The 17,336-nt window shown below is 49.1% G+C and overlaps 2 protein-coding genes across 2 annotated transcripts; both read right to left on the bottom strand.

The window, feature by feature from the left end:
- Nucleotides 1-10,787: 10,787 nt before the first annotated feature.
- LOC120677420 lies at nucleotides 10,788-11,725 on the bottom strand. The gene is made up of 2 exons (XM_039958580.1): nucleotides 11,022-11,725; nucleotides 10,788-10,947 (listed from the first exon to the last, which is right to left on the bottom strand). The coding sequence occupies exons 1-2, from the start codon at nucleotides 11,700-11,702 to the stop codon at nucleotides 10,852-10,854; spliced, it is 777 nt and encodes a 258-aa protein (XP_039814514.1). The 5' UTR covers nucleotides 11,703-11,725; the 3' UTR covers nucleotides 10,788-10,851.
- Nucleotides 11,726-15,119: 3,394 nt separating this feature from the next.
- LOC120677378 (alpha carbonic anhydrase 7-like) lies at nucleotides 15,120-16,877 on the bottom strand. The gene is made up of 4 exons (XM_039958531.1): nucleotides 16,736-16,877; nucleotides 16,197-16,408; nucleotides 15,724-16,101; nucleotides 15,120-15,649 (listed from the first exon to the last, which is right to left on the bottom strand). Exons 1-4 carry the CDS (start codon nucleotides 16,836-16,838, stop codon nucleotides 15,518-15,520), a joined length of 825 nt encoding a protein of 274 aa, XP_039814465.1. The 5' UTR covers nucleotides 16,839-16,877; the 3' UTR covers nucleotides 15,120-15,517.
- Between the last annotated feature and the right edge of the window lie 459 nt (nucleotides 16,878-17,336).

The raw sequence follows: 17,336 nt of genomic DNA, 5'->3' as shown, positions 1-17,336 counted from the left end.
CAGCCTCCGAGTGGTACTGGGTATGGAATTGATCTTCGAGCTGCCTCCAAGTTCGGATCGAATCTGTAGCCAGTGATGCATACCATCCAAAAGCTGGGCCTGTAAGGGATTGGCCGAAGAACCGGACCCTCAACGGATCCGACACTGAAATCATCCCAAGCTGCGTTAAGTATCGGCTCACATGCTCGATGGAGCTGGCTCCTCCTGACCCGTTGAACTTGGTGAACTCAGGAAGCCGATACTTGGGTGGCAGTGGGATCAAGTCATAGTCGCTTGGATATGGCTTGAAATAGCCGATCGCTTTCCTCTTGGGCAGGATGCCGAACTGGTCTCTCAGTATTGCACTGACCTGCTCCACACTAAGAACTCCTGGGGCCGATGGCTCAGCACTCGGCCCAGTAGCGTACTTTGCCAGCCACGCTTGTTTCTCCGCGTCTGCTCCAGAAGCTCCTGGGTTTACCATCTGCATCGAGCGTGTTGGATTGACGCTGTCAGGGATGTAGGCGCACGTGTAGCCGTGCGGGATCTCCTTGGGTGGCTCGGTGAGGAACTGGCCTTCTCCAGGATCGACGCCGATCTTGTGGACGACGTAGATCGGCGAATTTTGTGGTCTTGGGGCCGCAAATGAGAACGGCAATACCGGTCTAGAATGCAGCGCAGCTTCCTCTGTGTGACTCCCCAGGGTTGGCCCCGATGGAGAGTACTGGTTCTTGATTATTTCCTGGATAACGCGGTGCACCATGCGCTCAAGCTCGTTCATCAGGCTCTGAGAGTGTCGATGAAGCGAATGGGCCATCATGTAGTTCATCTCCTGACGCAGGGCCCTGGTGTGCTCTTCTGATGGTATAGACAGATCTACATTGTCGAGAGCGCCTTCTGGTGAGAACCCCCTTCCATCTGATGCCATGGTTGCGGGTCCTCTCAAAAGAGCCGATGAGATCGGCTTCCATGAGAGCTTTGATCTCATCATACTTCTTCTTGTGTTCAGGAGAGAGCTCTTCATACGTGACGGGCTTGGGAGCGGGTTCTTGATCTTGAGCTCCAGTCATTGTTGCAGTGGACGTTGTTGGCGAGAAGGGTCCCACCGAGCGTGCCAGAATGTGTTGTCGGTCGAAACCCACCGGCGAGCAGCGACGGGCAACACGAAGAGCCGGGAGGTTGCTGGGGCGCTGGTAGGCACTGCTCCCTCGTCGACGGCCCGCAATTCCGTCACGCGCCCGGAGAATGTGTGGAAAGCCGAGCGTGCCACCTGACCTATACCCGATCAGGAGGGTGCGAACGTGCTCCGAACAGTTTCCTGCGTACAAAGACACGTGTAAACATAAGTCCGAGCCGTGGTCGGCTCCCCGGGACGACTCTTGCATCGGCTTTAAAGAGCCGATCGAGTCTCGGTGTCAGATGGGATCTGTTTGCATCCAGATGTGATAAACAAAGCAAATAACTACAGAAACTGCTTCAATTAAATCTAATTAATCTAATCCACGATGGTAAAAGCTTCACCGCTAGATCGAAACATCCTACACGTGACTAGGCCTAGCGAACATAACAGACAACTAAACCATAACCCAAAACAGAGGCCTAAGAACTAGCAAGAGCCGATTCCCAGAACAATCCCTATCAAGGCTAAGATAAAGCATCTATTACACCACCGGATCATACAATCCATTTGCAAGGCCTAACCTAGCAAATATTACGCCAACTCTTAAGAATAAGAGCAAACCATAACAGATCGGATCTATTAAACTTAAAAGAAGCAGGGTGTTGCCTCTGTGCAACTAATTCTATGCGATAAGAATTAGCATAAGATTGAAACGTGACTGCACAGAGACAACATGATATTCGTAGATGATAAGCAACGAAGCACAACAGATCTACTAAAAGCCATGCTACGAACATCAGGATAACTAGCATTACTCGCCATAAAAAACGCTTCAGTACGAGTAATACCAAGGTAAAAATAAGAACAATGCTGCCCTGATCGCAAGAAGCAATCAGGGCAGCATGACGCTTACTTGGATGAAACCCTAGGATTAGGGGTGGCGATGCGCCGAGAGTTGTTATTTGCGAGACGTGATGACGCTCTCTCTTTACGAATAACAAAGGGTACATATTTATAGTCTGGAGATTTGGGAAACAATCTAAACTAATCTTGTCCCGATTGGACTCTATCTCTAATCTTAAACTAAATCTAAAGATACACGGCCCATGTGGCCCAGATGCTCACGCAGGAGCCGATTTATAAGTATTCTTGATCTTCTGCTTTAAGCCCATCTTGCTTTCGGCACATAAATTAATCCTGTTAATTTATGGCGATAACACATCCTTCTTTTGCACCAAAAGCACAGGAGAGGCAAAAGGGCTAGAACTGTGAGTGATCAGACCAGCTGCCAATAACTCCTTCACTTGCTTCTCAATTTCAGACTTGTGTGTGGGAGAGTACCTGTAAGGCCTAGCATTGACAGGAACAGCCTCAGGAAGTAATGGAATGGCATGATCATGAACTCTAGAAGGAGGAAGAGTAGTGGGCACATGAAACAAATCTGAATAGGTGGCCAGTAATGACTGTACAGCAGGAGGAACCTCTGTAGGTGTGACAGAATCTGAAGCTTCCACCATGGCAAAAGCCCAAACATCATTGCCCTTGCAGTATTTGACCAATTTGTCTGCAGACAATGGAGACAGTTGTAAAGGTGGGGATTGCATTCCCTGAATAGTAACTAGTGTATCTCCCTGCTGAAACCGAATTTGCTTGTTAGTCCAATCACAGGTCATTGGGCTGTGCAATTTAAGCCAATCATATCCTAATATGCCATCATACACATCCAAATCTAGGACTCTCATATCAGTTGAGATTGTGTGGCCCTGGCACCACCAAGTCAAGGAAGGAACTAGTCGATCTGAGATAAGAACCTCCCCATTGGGCAATCTGACTTGTTGTGGACTGGTGGAAATAGTGGAGAGCCCAGCTTTGAGCACAAATGCAGAGCTGACAAAGCTGTTGGAACTACCACTATCCAGCAACAATAGAAACACTTTGTTCTGAACTCGTCCCCGAATTTGTATGCATTCAGAACCGACTGCAGAGGAAAGAGCATTCAGTGATAGCTGACTGAATTCTTGCTGCAAAGAATCTTCAACAGCTGGTTGGTGCAATATTTCATCAGTTAATTGAACATCCAGATCATTCACCACCAAAGCATTGAGCTGAGACTTGGGTCTTTTGGGACATTTGTCTGCATGGCCTGGTTCAAACTTTTCAGCACAATAGAAACATAGTCCATGTGCCTTCCTATAGTCCCTTTCCTGTCTTTCTTTCCACAATGCAGAGGTCTGCAAGTGTTGTTTGCCATCAGACTTCCCACCAAAATTCTGAGGTTTGCCCTGATACACGGATTTCTGTGCTCTATATTTGCCTCTGTCAATCATTTTCTATTGGATCTTAGCTAGGAGAATGGCCTTGTTAACTTTATCAGGTAGCTGAAGCTGCACAGCCGATTGAATATCCTCTCTCAACCCTTTGATGAATTGAGCCACAAAAAATAATTCTCCATAACCAGGATTATGCATAGAGACTTGGAACTACAAAGACTCAAACTCAGTAACATATTCTTCCACCGTGCCACTTTGTTTGAGCATCAACAACTCATCTAGGGCTGCTCTATAATCATCTAAACCGAACTGATCTTCGACTGCCTGTACAAACTGTAACCAAGTACCAACCCCCCCATGTTTTAGCTTGTACATTTGAAACCACTGGGCCGCATTATCATCCAGATGTAACGAAGCAGTCGTGACCCACATATACTCAGAAACATTGCAAATATGAAAATAATCCATGCACTTATCACGCCAGATTTTAGGATGACGACCATCAAAACACGGAAACGAGAGCTTAGGGATGTAATTATGATTCCCCCCGACTGATCATGATTCGGACGGCCAAAATGAAACTGGTTGCGCTGGTAATTGTTCTCACCTGAAGGACCCTGCTGCGGAGAAGAAGGTTGCCGCGCCGAATCGAAACCCACGAAATCAGGAGTCAACTTCGCAACTGCCTGACTTGCAGCGTCCACCTTCTGCGTGAGAACCTCTTGGGCTTGTGCATACCCCTGCAACACGTCGGTGTGCTGACCCAACTGAGCACGGATCTGCTGCTGGTCACGACTGATATCGGTGACGCGCGCGAAGAGAAGATCTAAGCTCTCCATAACCTGATCCCAGTGAGTGTCCTCAGCCTGGATGTGCTCCTCCATCCGACCGAGGATGATTTGGGTCTGCACGGAGGGCTTAGGGGGAGTCGTGGTGACCGCACCGGAAACAAAGCTACCACAACTCGAATTGAGGCACCTCAACGAGGCTCGAGCAGGGTTGCTAAGCCGCCGGAGTACAGCAATCACGCCACGGAACCCACGCACAGCACCGAAGCGTTCGATGTCGCGCCCGTGATGCAGACCACACAGTTCCGCCGCCTCGGTAGATCGATTCCACTACAGACCTAAGCGGCGCGGAAAAGTGGGTGGTCGACGGCGCCGGAACGGCTAACCGGCGATTTGCGGTGGCCGCTAACGACCGTCGTCGGAGAGCGAGGCGGAGGACGCCGGAATCGCGTGATTCACGGCGGAGCAGGTCGAGCACCGAAGTAATGGGCTGACCGGAACGGAATCGATCGGTGGAGCAGTAGCGGCGGCGATGAATCGCCCGAATCTGATACCAACTGTCGTGTCCCTAGGCCGCGGCGGTCGCCGGCGACGTGAACGCGAGGAATCGGTAGAGTAGAGAAGGGAATACTTGGGGGAGGGGAAGGACCCTGATCCGGATCTCGTCCTCTATTACTTTTCAGCGAATACAAGTCTGTCTTTTCTCGTACACGGCATGAGTAGATATACTCAGAGGCCAGACACTGTGCGGTGGCCCGCCACAACCATGTTTACAACTCACGCTTGCATAGCTGGATGGTTCACGCCTCTCTTCCACCGTGTCCGCCGCATCGCGCGTGACATCGCTCCGCCCCGACCCTCGAGCCGCTCGCCTCCCCAGCGCGCCGCCGCGGTCGCGCCATCCCCTCCCCACTGGACTCCGCTTCACCATCGACATGAAACCGCGGCACCGCCCCAGTCACTCTCGCGAGACTGCTGGTTCCCCTCACGATGGCCTCCCTTTGCTCGAAAGCGGCAGTCACCAGCTCTCCGCGCGAGGTCACGCCCCCTCCCCCGCCTCCGAGCGGTTCGGCCAGCTCCTCCGCACCACCTCCCTCATGCCCTCTACCCCACGCCGTGCCTCCGACTGTGGGTTCTTCCCCACTGCCGCCACCAGCGCCGAGGTAGCCAGACCGGCGTGGATCCGGCCTCCTCGCCTCCGGCCGCGGCCACACCCGGCCACGACGGTGAGCCGGCGGCCGGATCTACAGGAATCGACGCCTCCTCTGCCACTCCGCCGTAAGTTCCAAATACAGGTCGCTACCCTCTTCCTCCAGTCTGCATTCTGTACATCTATCCTTATACTGTATGCATGCCCTGTCCTCCTTGCCTGCACCTGCCTGGTCAGATTCGATTAAAGCCCTATGGAGCTGCACGTCCATTTATCTATTTTCTGTTGTTATGTTTGAGTATCCGTGGTACGACACTGCAGGCCCTGTATTCCTTAGTAGTTGTAGTGATGTGTAGTTCTGATCAGTGGAATCGCTACTCTGGACATTGTCGATCCGTCTCTGGTCTTCGTCGCTCCAGCGCGTGCCGACACCATAAACAGGAGGTGTGTCCTTCGCCTGCATCGATCAACCTCCTCCTGGTATGCTGATTGCTCCAGCGGATCCTACCTGGTTTTCATTCCACTATGCATCTGTTTCCAACGACAATCCATTTAAGACGTGGTGATTTGAAGCTACAGGTGATGTGGATGACAAGGATGGAGATGCTCGGCCCCCTTCACAATTGTGTATGAGGAAGAGCATTCATCCAAATCCGTGAACAATGCATCATATCTGCACCCACTGTCCGACACTGACAGCTATGTGTCAGATACATCGTTTAGGCTTAGATGAGTTTGGACTTCAAATTAGTAAGTTCTTACACGACAGACCATGCGTCTGATGCCTTTTCATTTTAAAGCCAACACACATGAAATTATTAGATGAAAAATGTCCATGCAATTAGAGGTTTCTTGCTTGAGGTTCTAGGCTTTGTGTTAATACCACATGATACAAAAATATAGCTGTTTTTGATAGAAATTTAATAGGGCACGGAGACACACAGAATGTACTTCGTTTATAAGAACTTGAGATAATGACAATACTCCTTCATAACAGGTACTATTTCTGGCTATGATCTTCATTGTGACTCAAATAACGCAACCTGGCTATGATCTTCACACATTGGATGCAGCCATGAAGGTACTATTCCTGATTTGCTGCTTTTAGGGCTAAAGAATGGGTGCATACAAGGTCAACGAAGAGTGTTAGGGATTTCTATTGAGATTGGTGGCCCATGAGTTTTGCATCAATCGTCGTGACTGTTTTTTCCCTTGTCGGTGCACAGATTTTGGATGTAGCATATATCTAAGCCTGATTTAAGTATACAGCAGTTTACCACTGCTACATCCCTAAATGGCTCATGACCCGTTAGTTGGTTGCCATTGTAATTTGTGTTGTGCTAATATGCCTGACTCCAGTTTAACACGCCACTGATCGTGGTTCGTTGCAAGCTGAACATGGCAACATGCTAGACAAGCAGAGGTTTTGTTCATTATGGTTGTTGCTTTGCTGAATCAGAATTAGCAGGAGCTGATATCTGCGTTCCATTTTATTTTTTATAGAAAATCAGACCTGCTTGGTGCAATGTTCATTTGATATCTTAAAATGATGTCAGGATAAAGAAATTGAGACTTGCATCTTACCTTGACAAATTAATGAGTAACATGGATTACTTTAAAACATAAGGTTTGACAATTTCATAATTCGTCTATTCTCTAAAGTGATGTTAGCAATTCCAGTGGAACGGTGATGTTAGCAATTCCTGACACAACACAAAGTAGTACAATTTAATAGCATTTGTGATATCTCTTGTGCATGTTGCTTCTGAAGATGTTTCCTTAAGGCTATTGTGAATTTATATGTCTGAACATTACTTCTCTGGGCAATAATAACACTATAAAGATATTGCAGTCTAATTTTCACAATCTATATTTCCACATATTGCTACAGTATTTAGCAATCTTGTTGCCCTATATAGCTTATCATTAGCAACTTATAATGTGTTCATTCAGCAAGGCAACTTTCCTGCAGCCCGAGTGGTACACTGGTAGTACGCAGGTATGATTTGTTGCATCCTTACTGTACACTTGCCACTCTCACATGCAGCACAAGTTGTTGCTAGGAATTACAGTCTTTGTACTCAGTTTGGCCAATTGGACTATGCTAATTCCATTGAGGAGAAGGACAAGATCAATGATATAACAAGACTCCAAAACTTGGCCAAGCCGTTACCTGCACATGTTTTGGTGAGTTTAAATGCCAATTGTTTGAATTACATGCAGAGAAACTAAGTTTGCTTTAACTCTTCAAGAATAATATGCAAGAAACTGCAGAGCTCATGGGCAGGTGGATAGGAGCGGAGGACCAGTTATCTGCTAATTTATCCTGTTACATGTATTCAGTTTTCATAGGCTTGAGCTATATCTTCAATATTCCAAAGCAAGAGGCAGAGAATGGGTAAATTTGTACTATGCATTTTCTGGTAGCAACAGTAAAATGCTTCACATTCTGGTCAGTATACTCATTATTGGAGAAATGCGATTTATTTTTCTCCGATGTGTGAACTCGTCGGTTGTTAACTGCATACCAATTTTGATTTCCCGCAACTCTTCCGGTGTTCGGTATCAGGATTGTCGAAATGTGCTGATGGATGCCCTTCTTTGATTTGTTTTGGACACCCTAGAGATGATGTTTTAACAAGTGGATATATGTATAGTGGAAAATTACAACCGTATCTTCATTCAGAATCTGATGTGTATATGATGCTGATGGATGCCCTTCTTATACATGAATGATTCCATGTTTGTATATGGATAATACGTGTGTTCACTTAGACAATCTTTGTTGTGTTACCATCAACATGTAAGATATGATTCCTGAATCAACTAGCTGCTACCCTTTATGCTATGATTGTGCCATTTCCACTCTCTGTTTGTGTAAGTGATAATTATTGAGAACTATTTCCACCCCTGTGGCATCATGAGATTAATTTTCTTGATTATTGTATATTTCAATAAGGTGTTACCCATGCATTATGTATTGCGATGGAAATGTTTTTGCTGCCCGTAGCAACGCACGGGCACGATACTAGTCAAAAAAGAAGTGGATTAGGTTAAAAAAAAGAAATGGATTTCGTCCCCTCTGCGCCCAATGCTGAAACTACAACCGATTGTAACTTTTCCCATCCAGCGATCGATTTTTTCTACCCACGTGTGTGGGGCCCACTGTCTCTTCGCCTCCCCCTCTCTTTCCCTTTCACTTTTTCCTTTCTGCATCTGGAATTCTGGATCTGACGCGCCCACGGCTCCCTTCCCCCTCCTTCCTCTCTCCGCTCCCTTACCCTGCTCCATGACTGGCAGCGAACGGAGGTGCGGCGGGGCCGAATGGCCGGTGGTGGGAGGTAGCGGGCGGCGGGAGGCGCGACCTCTGCGGGAGGCGGGACGCGCGGCGGGACACGCGGTGCTGCGGGGCTGGCGCTCGCCCTCGCCGGCAGCGGTGGGTCGGCAGGGAAGGCCGGCGCTCGCCCCCAACGCCGGCCGCCCCCAGATCCGGATTTTTATTTCTTTTTTTCATGCAATTTTTTTGACGCCCTTCTTTTTTCTTTTTAATGCAAATTTTTTTAAAAAACTATTTCTGCCAAAAACTTTTTGTCCTTCCGAGATCTTCGAGCGACAGAAAAAAACTTTTGCAAAAAAGTTTTTCTTGAAATTTTTTCTGCCCTTTCAAATCTCTCTTAAATTTTTTTTCTATTTCTCGAAAATTTTTCCTGAAATTTTTTCAAATTTTTTTTTATCACAAAACAACAAAAACTTACTCAAAAAGAAAAAAAACTCGCTGTCGGAAGATCGACAGTAAGGAACTAGTCCTTACGGTTGACCGTAAACTAGGAAGACCCCCGCCTGCGCCTGGACTCCCTCCGTCGTTACTGGAAACGGCCAGTCTGTTGTGTGTCCAAATTTTTGCACGTGTGCAATTTTGGAACATACGGTAAATTTTTTTTGTCGTACGAACTAAGAACGCACAGCAAAAAAAAAATGACACATGGCGAAGACAACGTCTGGCGTGTGCCTAGACAAGAAGCACACGACAAAACGTGATCACACGGAAAAGGGGAATATTTGCCGCGTACCTCAGATCAGAGCACACGGCAAACAACGCCCCCCAACGCAATACTTAACCGGCACCCTCCTCCCACAGATCCGCCGCGTCCTCTCCTACCTCCTGGCCACCTCCCTCCCTCCCTCCATAGCGGCACCCTCCTCACCCTCGCGCCAGGCCGGGCAGCCCCTCTTCTGCCTCCCCTCCCCACCCCCTCCGCTCGCCCTCATCGGTAGTGAGGAGCAGCAGCGGCGTATTGGGACCGCCCCTCCACCGGCAGCAAGCTCCGGCAGCGGCGGCGCGAGCTCCAGGCGGCGGGACCGTGGGCGAGGCAGCGGCAGACGGCGTGGCGTGAGCTCCGGCAGCGGTGGCGCAAGGTTCGGCCGCGGCGGCGGAAGGTGAGGCTATTTTTTTTTATTTTTTCCGAAATTTGTTTGCAGTGGGCGCAAAAATTCACACGGTAAAGTGTTTGCTGTGTGCCGCACATGGCAAACTTCTCTTTGCTGGCCCATTTATGTCGTGCACGGTTTGTCGTGTGTTGCACACGACAAATTTTTTGTCGTGTGTATTCTTGTCTTTGCCGTGTGCCCGTGGTCACAACAAACAATTGAAATCCCGTAGTGGACCCACCGCAGGAGCGCTGTTTGGTTTGCACTTTGCACAGTCGTTAAGGGATAGTTAATACTTTTTTATGATTGCAAAGGAGTGGTACATACTATTTACATAATAGAAAAGATTTATTAAATTTATCGTATGAAAAGGAGCAGTTTATTTTATGAGTTTTTCTCTGGTGGTCCCTTTAAGAAAGTTTGCACGAATATTAAAGCAACTATTTAATTAATTTTATTTTTTTCCCAACTAAATACTGTTTGGGCCTAGCCCTACCCCTGCCCTGATTAGGCCTGATCCATATCCATCTAGGAATCAGCTGGTTCGTTCTCATATGTCATCTCACGTCATCTTCAACCTCAATCTCCTAGCACCACGTCCCTCCAGGGTTCACCTTACCGACGGTAAAGCGATTTCCGCCAACTAGCAGTATCGGTAAACCGGCGGTAAATCGCCGGAAACTGCTAGAAACCGCTCGAAATGACAATTCAAATTCAAAAAAACCAGTCACCGTTGTTTACCGACCGGTAATCGATGTTTACCGACCGGTAACCGTCAATTTTAACCGGTAAACACCGTATGACTTTGGAAAATTAAAAATTTTGGCAGCATTTCACCGTAATTTTGTTATTATCATTACTGATGGTATATATCAAACAATTATATAACATTTACACATACATAGAATAGAAGTTCATATCCATAAAAATAGAAATTCACATCCATAGTCCATATAGATCATCACAACAATAGTCCATGCAAATCATCACAACCATAGTCCATACAAGTCATCACAATCATAGTCCATACAAATCATCACAACCGTTGTCCTTACAAACCATCAACGTTAATATACATAATACATAGTAGTTCACACGATACATACCACATGAAGTTTATTCTTCAGTCTCATCCTGTTGATATGAGCTATTGCCATAGGCTCCATAGGCCCCATATGCGCCATAGGCACCATATGTCGCATATCCTTGAGCCTGTGTATTGAACGTGATGAAATTTTGATGAAACAATAAAAATAATACAAACTAGTTGCTAAACCGCCATTTACCTGCACATTGTAAGCATCTTGCATGTTGGTGCTTGTATAGCCAACATAGGGGGGTGGCAAATAGGGTACTCGATGTGATGGATATGCATATGGTTGGTCATATGGATAGTGTGGATAAGTATAGTCTGTGTTCACTGAGCTAGAGCTATCATCATCACGGGGAATAGGATGACGTGCACTGCTTCTAGTCTGTCGTTGTGAGCTAGGTGCACCATGATCCGTATCTTGTGTGGCATGAGTGAACTGGCTCTCCCCGGTAAACCTCATACCCTCTCCACCTCCAACTACATCATCACCCCCGCCACCTCCGCCTACATATCCCCCACTGCCAATCCCATCATCACTTCCATCGGTGCTGCTGTCGTCACCCCCATCATCATGATCATCATCATCACCGACACTAGGATCAGGTGTGCTGTCATCTGTTCTAAATTCTTCCTCTTCAATGTCATCCTGTCTTTTTCCTTTCTTCCTTTGCCGATCCGATGGTCCAACACGTGTCTTCCTCTTACCAACATGTGTGTCACCAATAGTCTCTTCTGCCCATTCACGTACATCCAAATTCCGTAGCTCTGGAATATCACGTGCAATATCTGTAACGATGGTGCTAGGAACTGGGGTGTCACTTAAATCAGAATCCTCATCCAAAGCCGGCGCTGCATTGGACCTCCCTAGCTCCATCCACTTGCGAATAGGTGATTGTTGCCTATACAATGAGAGGTCCATCATACCGGCAATAGGATCCACGCGCCGATTTCCGCTCGGAAAACGCCAAATACCGCTCGGGATTAGAGGATCCCGCTACCGGACCGCCACCCCGAGCGGCGCATCCCGCTGCCGCCACCGAAAATCATCGCGCTACCGGCGGGATTCGCCGCTAAACCGACGGCTACTGCCGCCCGCGGCAGGCCGGCAGCAGCGCGAGCGCTTCCCGCAGATGCCGCTCGGCTACCGCCCCTACCGGCGATAAACGACGCCTATGAACCGAGATCGACGGCGGCAGGCGGCAAAATCGCCCCTGGGGCTCAGCTCGGGGTGAAAGGGGTGAAAGGGGAGGGGAAGTGACTCTAGCGCTGTCACGAGATCGATGGGGTGTCGGTGGGGTGGTAAATACGCTTTTGGGTTAACGGGTTAACGGGTTCCGAAAGTTTTTTTATTTTTTTGAGTGCCCAAACAGTCAAACATTTGAACATGTTCTATATTAGAATGATATATGTCATCTCTACTTTCTTACCATATTTTTTTCTTTTTTATTTCAATTTTTTTTGAAAATTTTAAATTTCGGCAAATTTTTTAAAAATTTACCGCTAGTATGAATTACCGCCTAGTAGCGGTATCGGGAAATTTTGGCGGTAACCGCCGGTTACCGACCGGTAAGGTGAACCCTGCGTCCCTCCCCTCACCCCGCCTCACGTACAGCAGGTCGGCCATAGCTGCTGGCACCTGCACCGGTGTCGCATGCGCACCGCCTCTTCCATGGCCTCCCTTGCCTCGCTGATGTGACGTCCCGCCGGAGGCCCGCGACCACCATAGATGGCCGACGGCACGAGCGCAGCCTTGCTGCCAGCCGCCACAGTGGCATCAGGCATCCGGAGAGACGCCCACTGGAACCGGTGCTAAACGGTACTGGCGCCAGCATTTATGGCCGGGGGCAGCTGCACGTCAGCACGTGAGGCAAGGGTGAGGGACGTGGTGTAGGGAGATTGAGATTGAAGATGAACGGGAGATGAGAACGTATCAGATGCTTCTTAGATGGATATGGACAGGCCTAATTAGGTTATGGACAGGGCCGAGCCCAAACAGTACCTAGGTGGAAAAAAATTAAATTAATTAAATAGTTGCTTTAATATTCGTGCAAATTTCATGGAAGGGACCACTGGAGCAAAAAGCTTAAACTTCCAGCATCTCACTTGTCATCACTAATAAGTAATAACCTCCCTACCTTCCACATCTACTTAACTTATCTGTTTGAAAAAGTTCCACTCACAAAATCCAGCTAGGCTCCACCAACTTCACCATGGAATAGCTCCTCCTCTTAGATCTAGAAAAAACATGGAGTTGATGAATCTGTTTGGCCGATAACTTAGCTTCAGCTCCTAAAATTGTAGGGAAAAAATATGGAGCTAATGAACTAACCTATTTCCGGAAACGTACGTTGTAACGAGAAGCAAAGGTGGGTAATTACCCTGCAACTTCATAAGAAATGTACAAAATTGTTCTTTAGAGCATTTCTTGAGGAGCTCTGCAAAATTCAAGGAGCTGACGACCTCTAGCTCCATATTTTTCTAGAGCCGGAGTTTGTGGAGCTGGCACGGGTGGATTGAATTGTGCTAACTAACCTGTATCTGAATCAGTGGGCACACAACGTGAAAAAGAGGAGGAACAAGAGGTAGATAAAAGTTTCATGAGAACTCCCGGCATGGATTCGTGGGTAAACATTTCCTCCCTTCCTCGATTGATATGTAAGGAGACAATGCACTACCGGAAAACGCTAATTCGCCGTGTGCCAGAATTTTTACCGTGTGCATTTTATCGGGCACACAACAAAGAAATGATTTGTCGTGTGTCTGCAAGAAAACACACGGCAAACACCACACACACGGCGAACCGCGCTCTTCACCGTGTGCCAAGCCCTAGCACACGGCGAACGTGGCGTTTTGCCGTGTGTCAACCCGCAAGCACACTGCGAACATGAATCACGTGCCTCGCACTCAGTTCTGCCGTCAGGGACCGTGTGATGGCCTCACGGCCGTCATTGTTTGCCGTGTGTGGCACACGGCGAACTCCTATCTTCGATGTGCGCCATAGGTCTGGCACACGGCGAACGTTCTTCTGCCGTCAGGCGCCCGGGGGCCTGACGGATGTCATTATTTGCCGTGTGTCCAGGGTGCCGGCCGTCTCCCCGTGCCGTTACCGTCACCCATGGCTGCCCCGCCGTCATGTTCTTTATTTTGCCGTGTGCCGGCCTAAGCACACGGCAAAGTTCTTTGCTGTGTGCCCGATAAAAGACACACAGCGAAGCCGACTTTGCCGTCAGGGTTGGTCGCCGTCGCGGCTTCGCCGTGGGCCGCGCACGGCGAACTTAGATGCCGTGTGTTTTGGGATCTTCGGCACACGGCAAATAGCCGGAATCCGGTAGTGATGGGAATCATTCGTGTTCTTGCTTCTTTTTGCATATATTTTTAGAACGCTTCTATTTGCATCAGTACCGAGCAATATACTACAGTACAATCCTGAGTGTTTCTCGGAATATTCATGAGCAGATCTGCAAAACCGTTAGGGCATGGTTGGTTCCACGCACGGGCTCAGCCTGCCCCGCACCGGTGAGCTAGCTAGGCTCTCATTGCCTGGATTGAAGGATATTGTTTGGTTCTCTGCGTTCTTGCAGCATGATTGAGAAGAGCAGCTGATTGGTTGCCTGCCATCGTACTGCTCTACATCGCTTCTATAAGGCTTGGTTGCCCGCATCCACCTCTGGCCAGGCTCGCAGGGTGCAATCTAGATCCGTTTGATTATCTGCATGGGGTACCGGACCTAACTGTCAAAAGCAGCCCACGAACCAGGCTCGAGAGGAACGCTAGAATCGAGCGTACCACGCGGGCCTGGGTGGCGCGGTGCATCACTGACTCAGAAGAAAATGGCGCGGTGCACTGGTTGCATAGTGAGAGCCTGGCTTAGCTGAGATCCAGACAACCAATCAGCTATTTATTGACTGGATGGCCCAATTAAGTTCTCCCTACTTAATGATGATTATTTGAAATCATTTGCATTCTGCCTGTTGGATGATCATATTTCTACTAGTTCAACACTCATCAAATAACTCAAAAATAGTAAAATTTATCGGTTCAGTCTTCGAAGATGCTCGTAGAGTAGGATTTGCGTTTATAGGGGTAAGTGTGTGGGTGTCGTGAGTGTCTGAGTTATACGTGTAATATTTTTTTAAAAAAAATAGTAAAATAAACTACAGTGGCATGCAATCTTGAAGGAGAACCTAAAATGGCAAGACAAAAACACCATTTGATCAAATCGATCTCCACGTCAACATGATGGACACGTAAATTATTATTTTCTTCTGAGCATGCATGCGAGGTCAATCAATGAGAAATTGAGAACATAAATGACCCCGTGTTTTATTTAGTCCTGCTACAGCCAAGACACATAAGTAGAGAGAAGCACAAGACATGTTCGCCGTCTACCAAGATGCATAACAAGCTACCACACACTACTGTGGTATCCCTGTCGATCGATCAGCCCATGCATCACCATCTAGTAGTACTGTTTACCCAGTACACAGGGCTTCGGCCGGAAGACGCTGATGTCTCTGCCGTTCACATCCTGAAGTGGCCTCGCGTTCTCCCTATTGCCGTGCAGAAGTTGATAAGAACACACGCAAGAAAGGCACTCGGTCAATCAAGCTCACAAACACCAAAACCAGATTCCGTTCTTACACCGCCTTTTACGGTTTTACCAGATTTTATTATTCTAGCTACGCCGTCTTAATCTTTTATTTTCGACAGGCTTGTGAAAATTAGAGGAAGGAACGACGAGGAGGCCAACGAGAGATCGACTCTTACGTCATCCACCGCATCCCTGAGAAGCTCCAGCTGGTACTTGGCCACGTGGCGAGCCTGCACAAATAGAGCACCAGGAAGCTTGAGGACGCGACCACCAGTCCACCACAAGAGCCAAGCAACCGGTTTACCTTCTGGAAGACGGTCCAGACGACCCCCTCGGTGCAGGGCGGCGTGGTGAGGGAGCCCATGTAGCGGTAGTACACGCTGCCGGTGGCGCGGGCGCCGCTTGGGTCGACCACCCCGATGGGCACCTCCATGTCCCGCGTCTCCTTGATGAGCCTGATGGCGGGCTCCAGCGTCTGCAGGAACCGGTCGGGGTGGCCGACCTTGTAGAGGACGCCGATCACGGCGGCCTTGTTCGCCGCGGACTCGTGCACCAGGTGCAGCTCCATGTCGTAGCGGCGGCCGCCGACGGTGTGCTCGCTGGGCGTGTGCCAGTGCAGCTGCCGCAGGTGGTACGCCGTGCCGTTGATCACCAGGCTCCCGGCGTCGCCCTTGAACATCACCTGCGAGAGTGACGCAGAGTGTCGGGAGGCCATTGTTAATTGTTGTGCATGCGCTGCCCGGCGGCGGCGGAGTGGTGGCGACGACGGCGGCTCACCGCGATGTCGTGGCCGCGGTTGACGATGGTGGCCTGGGCGGGGCGGTAGGAGTAGTTGAGGAAGCCGAGGGAGCGCTCCGGCCTGGCGTTGGAGAGGTCGATGGGCGACTGCATCCGGCCGCGGCTGCAGTTGGCCCACGACGGCTTGATCTCGCCCCAGCGATCCGGCCCGTTCGGCGCGCTCCGGTTGTAGCTGAACTCGCGCTCGTTGTCTGCAATTAACCACCAAACATTATATATTAATTTAACTTTTCTAAATTATTAATCATTTTAACTTTTCTAGATATATTAATTTTACTATGCATCTAAACATTATATATATGCATAGAAAAAATATGTATCTAGAAAATCGAAAACTAATAATTTGAACAGAAAATCCAAAATTAATCATTTGAAATAGAGGAAGTACTACTATGCATGCATAGTGGATATGGATAGGTGCACGAGCACGAGCACGCATGGTGTGGGACCACGACTGATTGAAGAAGACATTATTGACGCCAGCATGCTTTCGATCGATCGAGCTCAAGTATATTGGCCTGTTTCATCCTGCGCCCTGACGGCGGCGGAGAGCAGGAACTCGGCGGCGAGGAGCGCCCCGACGGCATGGCGGAGGTGGCACCGAGCTAGAACAACATCCATGCTGTTCCTTGACAAGATTTAATTTTGTGGCCGTTGAGCTAGGTGGTTTGGGACGAGCAGGGTGCAGTGGGGGTATATATATGCACTACTGGGGCATGCAGACCGGGGGCGGCGCAGCCGCATCACATGAATGGCAGCAGGGAGGCTCATCGGAGTTGGACTCTTCCCGTCAGCAAGAGGCCGGCCGGCTGCGCGCGTCAAACAAACCTGGGCCGAGCACGAGGACGGCGAGGGCGCGCACGCACGTACGCATGGTACACGCCGCAGGAAGCTGATGACGCGCTCCGCTCCTCTGCCGTGTTTAGGCGCGTTGCTGTCTCGCGTGCGCTTCCATGGTCGCCGCCGGGTACGGAGAGTCGGAGACGGAGGGGGACCGTACGCGGACGGCCCGCGTCGGCGTCGCTGAGTCGCCGTCGCCGTCGTACGTAGGTAGACACGACGCACACGCATGATGCGCATGCACGGCGGGCTTCTCTCCTGCTGTCCTCGATCAAGAGC

The sequence above is a fragment of the Panicum virgatum genome, chromosome 6N (genome assembly GCF_016808335.1).
Source record: "Panicum virgatum strain AP13 chromosome 6N, P.virgatum_v5, whole genome shotgun sequence".
Lineage (NCBI taxonomy): Eukaryota > Viridiplantae > Streptophyta > Magnoliopsida > Poales > Poaceae > Panicum > Panicum virgatum.
The sequence above is the reverse complement of the archived record's forward strand: the minus strand, read 5'-3'. Positions and strand labels throughout refer to the sequence as shown.

Coding starts and splice junctions, on each gene's coding strand:
- LOC120677420 (XM_039958580.1), bottom strand. CDS start 11,702: ATGGAGCTAGGGAGGTCCAATGCAGCGCCGGCTTTGGATGAGGATTCT. Junction 10,948..11,021: donor AAGATGCTTACAATGTGCAG/GTAAATGGCGGT, acceptor TTCAATACACAG/GCTCAAGGATATGCGACATA.
- LOC120677378 (XM_039958531.1), bottom strand. CDS start 16,838: ATGGATGTTGTTCTAGCTCGGTGCCACCTCCGCCATGCCGTCGGGGCG. Junction 16,409..16,735: donor CAGGGCGCAGGATGAAACAG/GCCAATATACTT, acceptor GGTTAATTGCAG/ACAACGAGCGCGAGTTCAGC. Junction 16,102..16,196: donor ACCGCGGCCACGACATCGCG/GTGAGCCGCCGT, acceptor TCACTCTCGCAG/GTGATGTTCAAGGGCGACGC.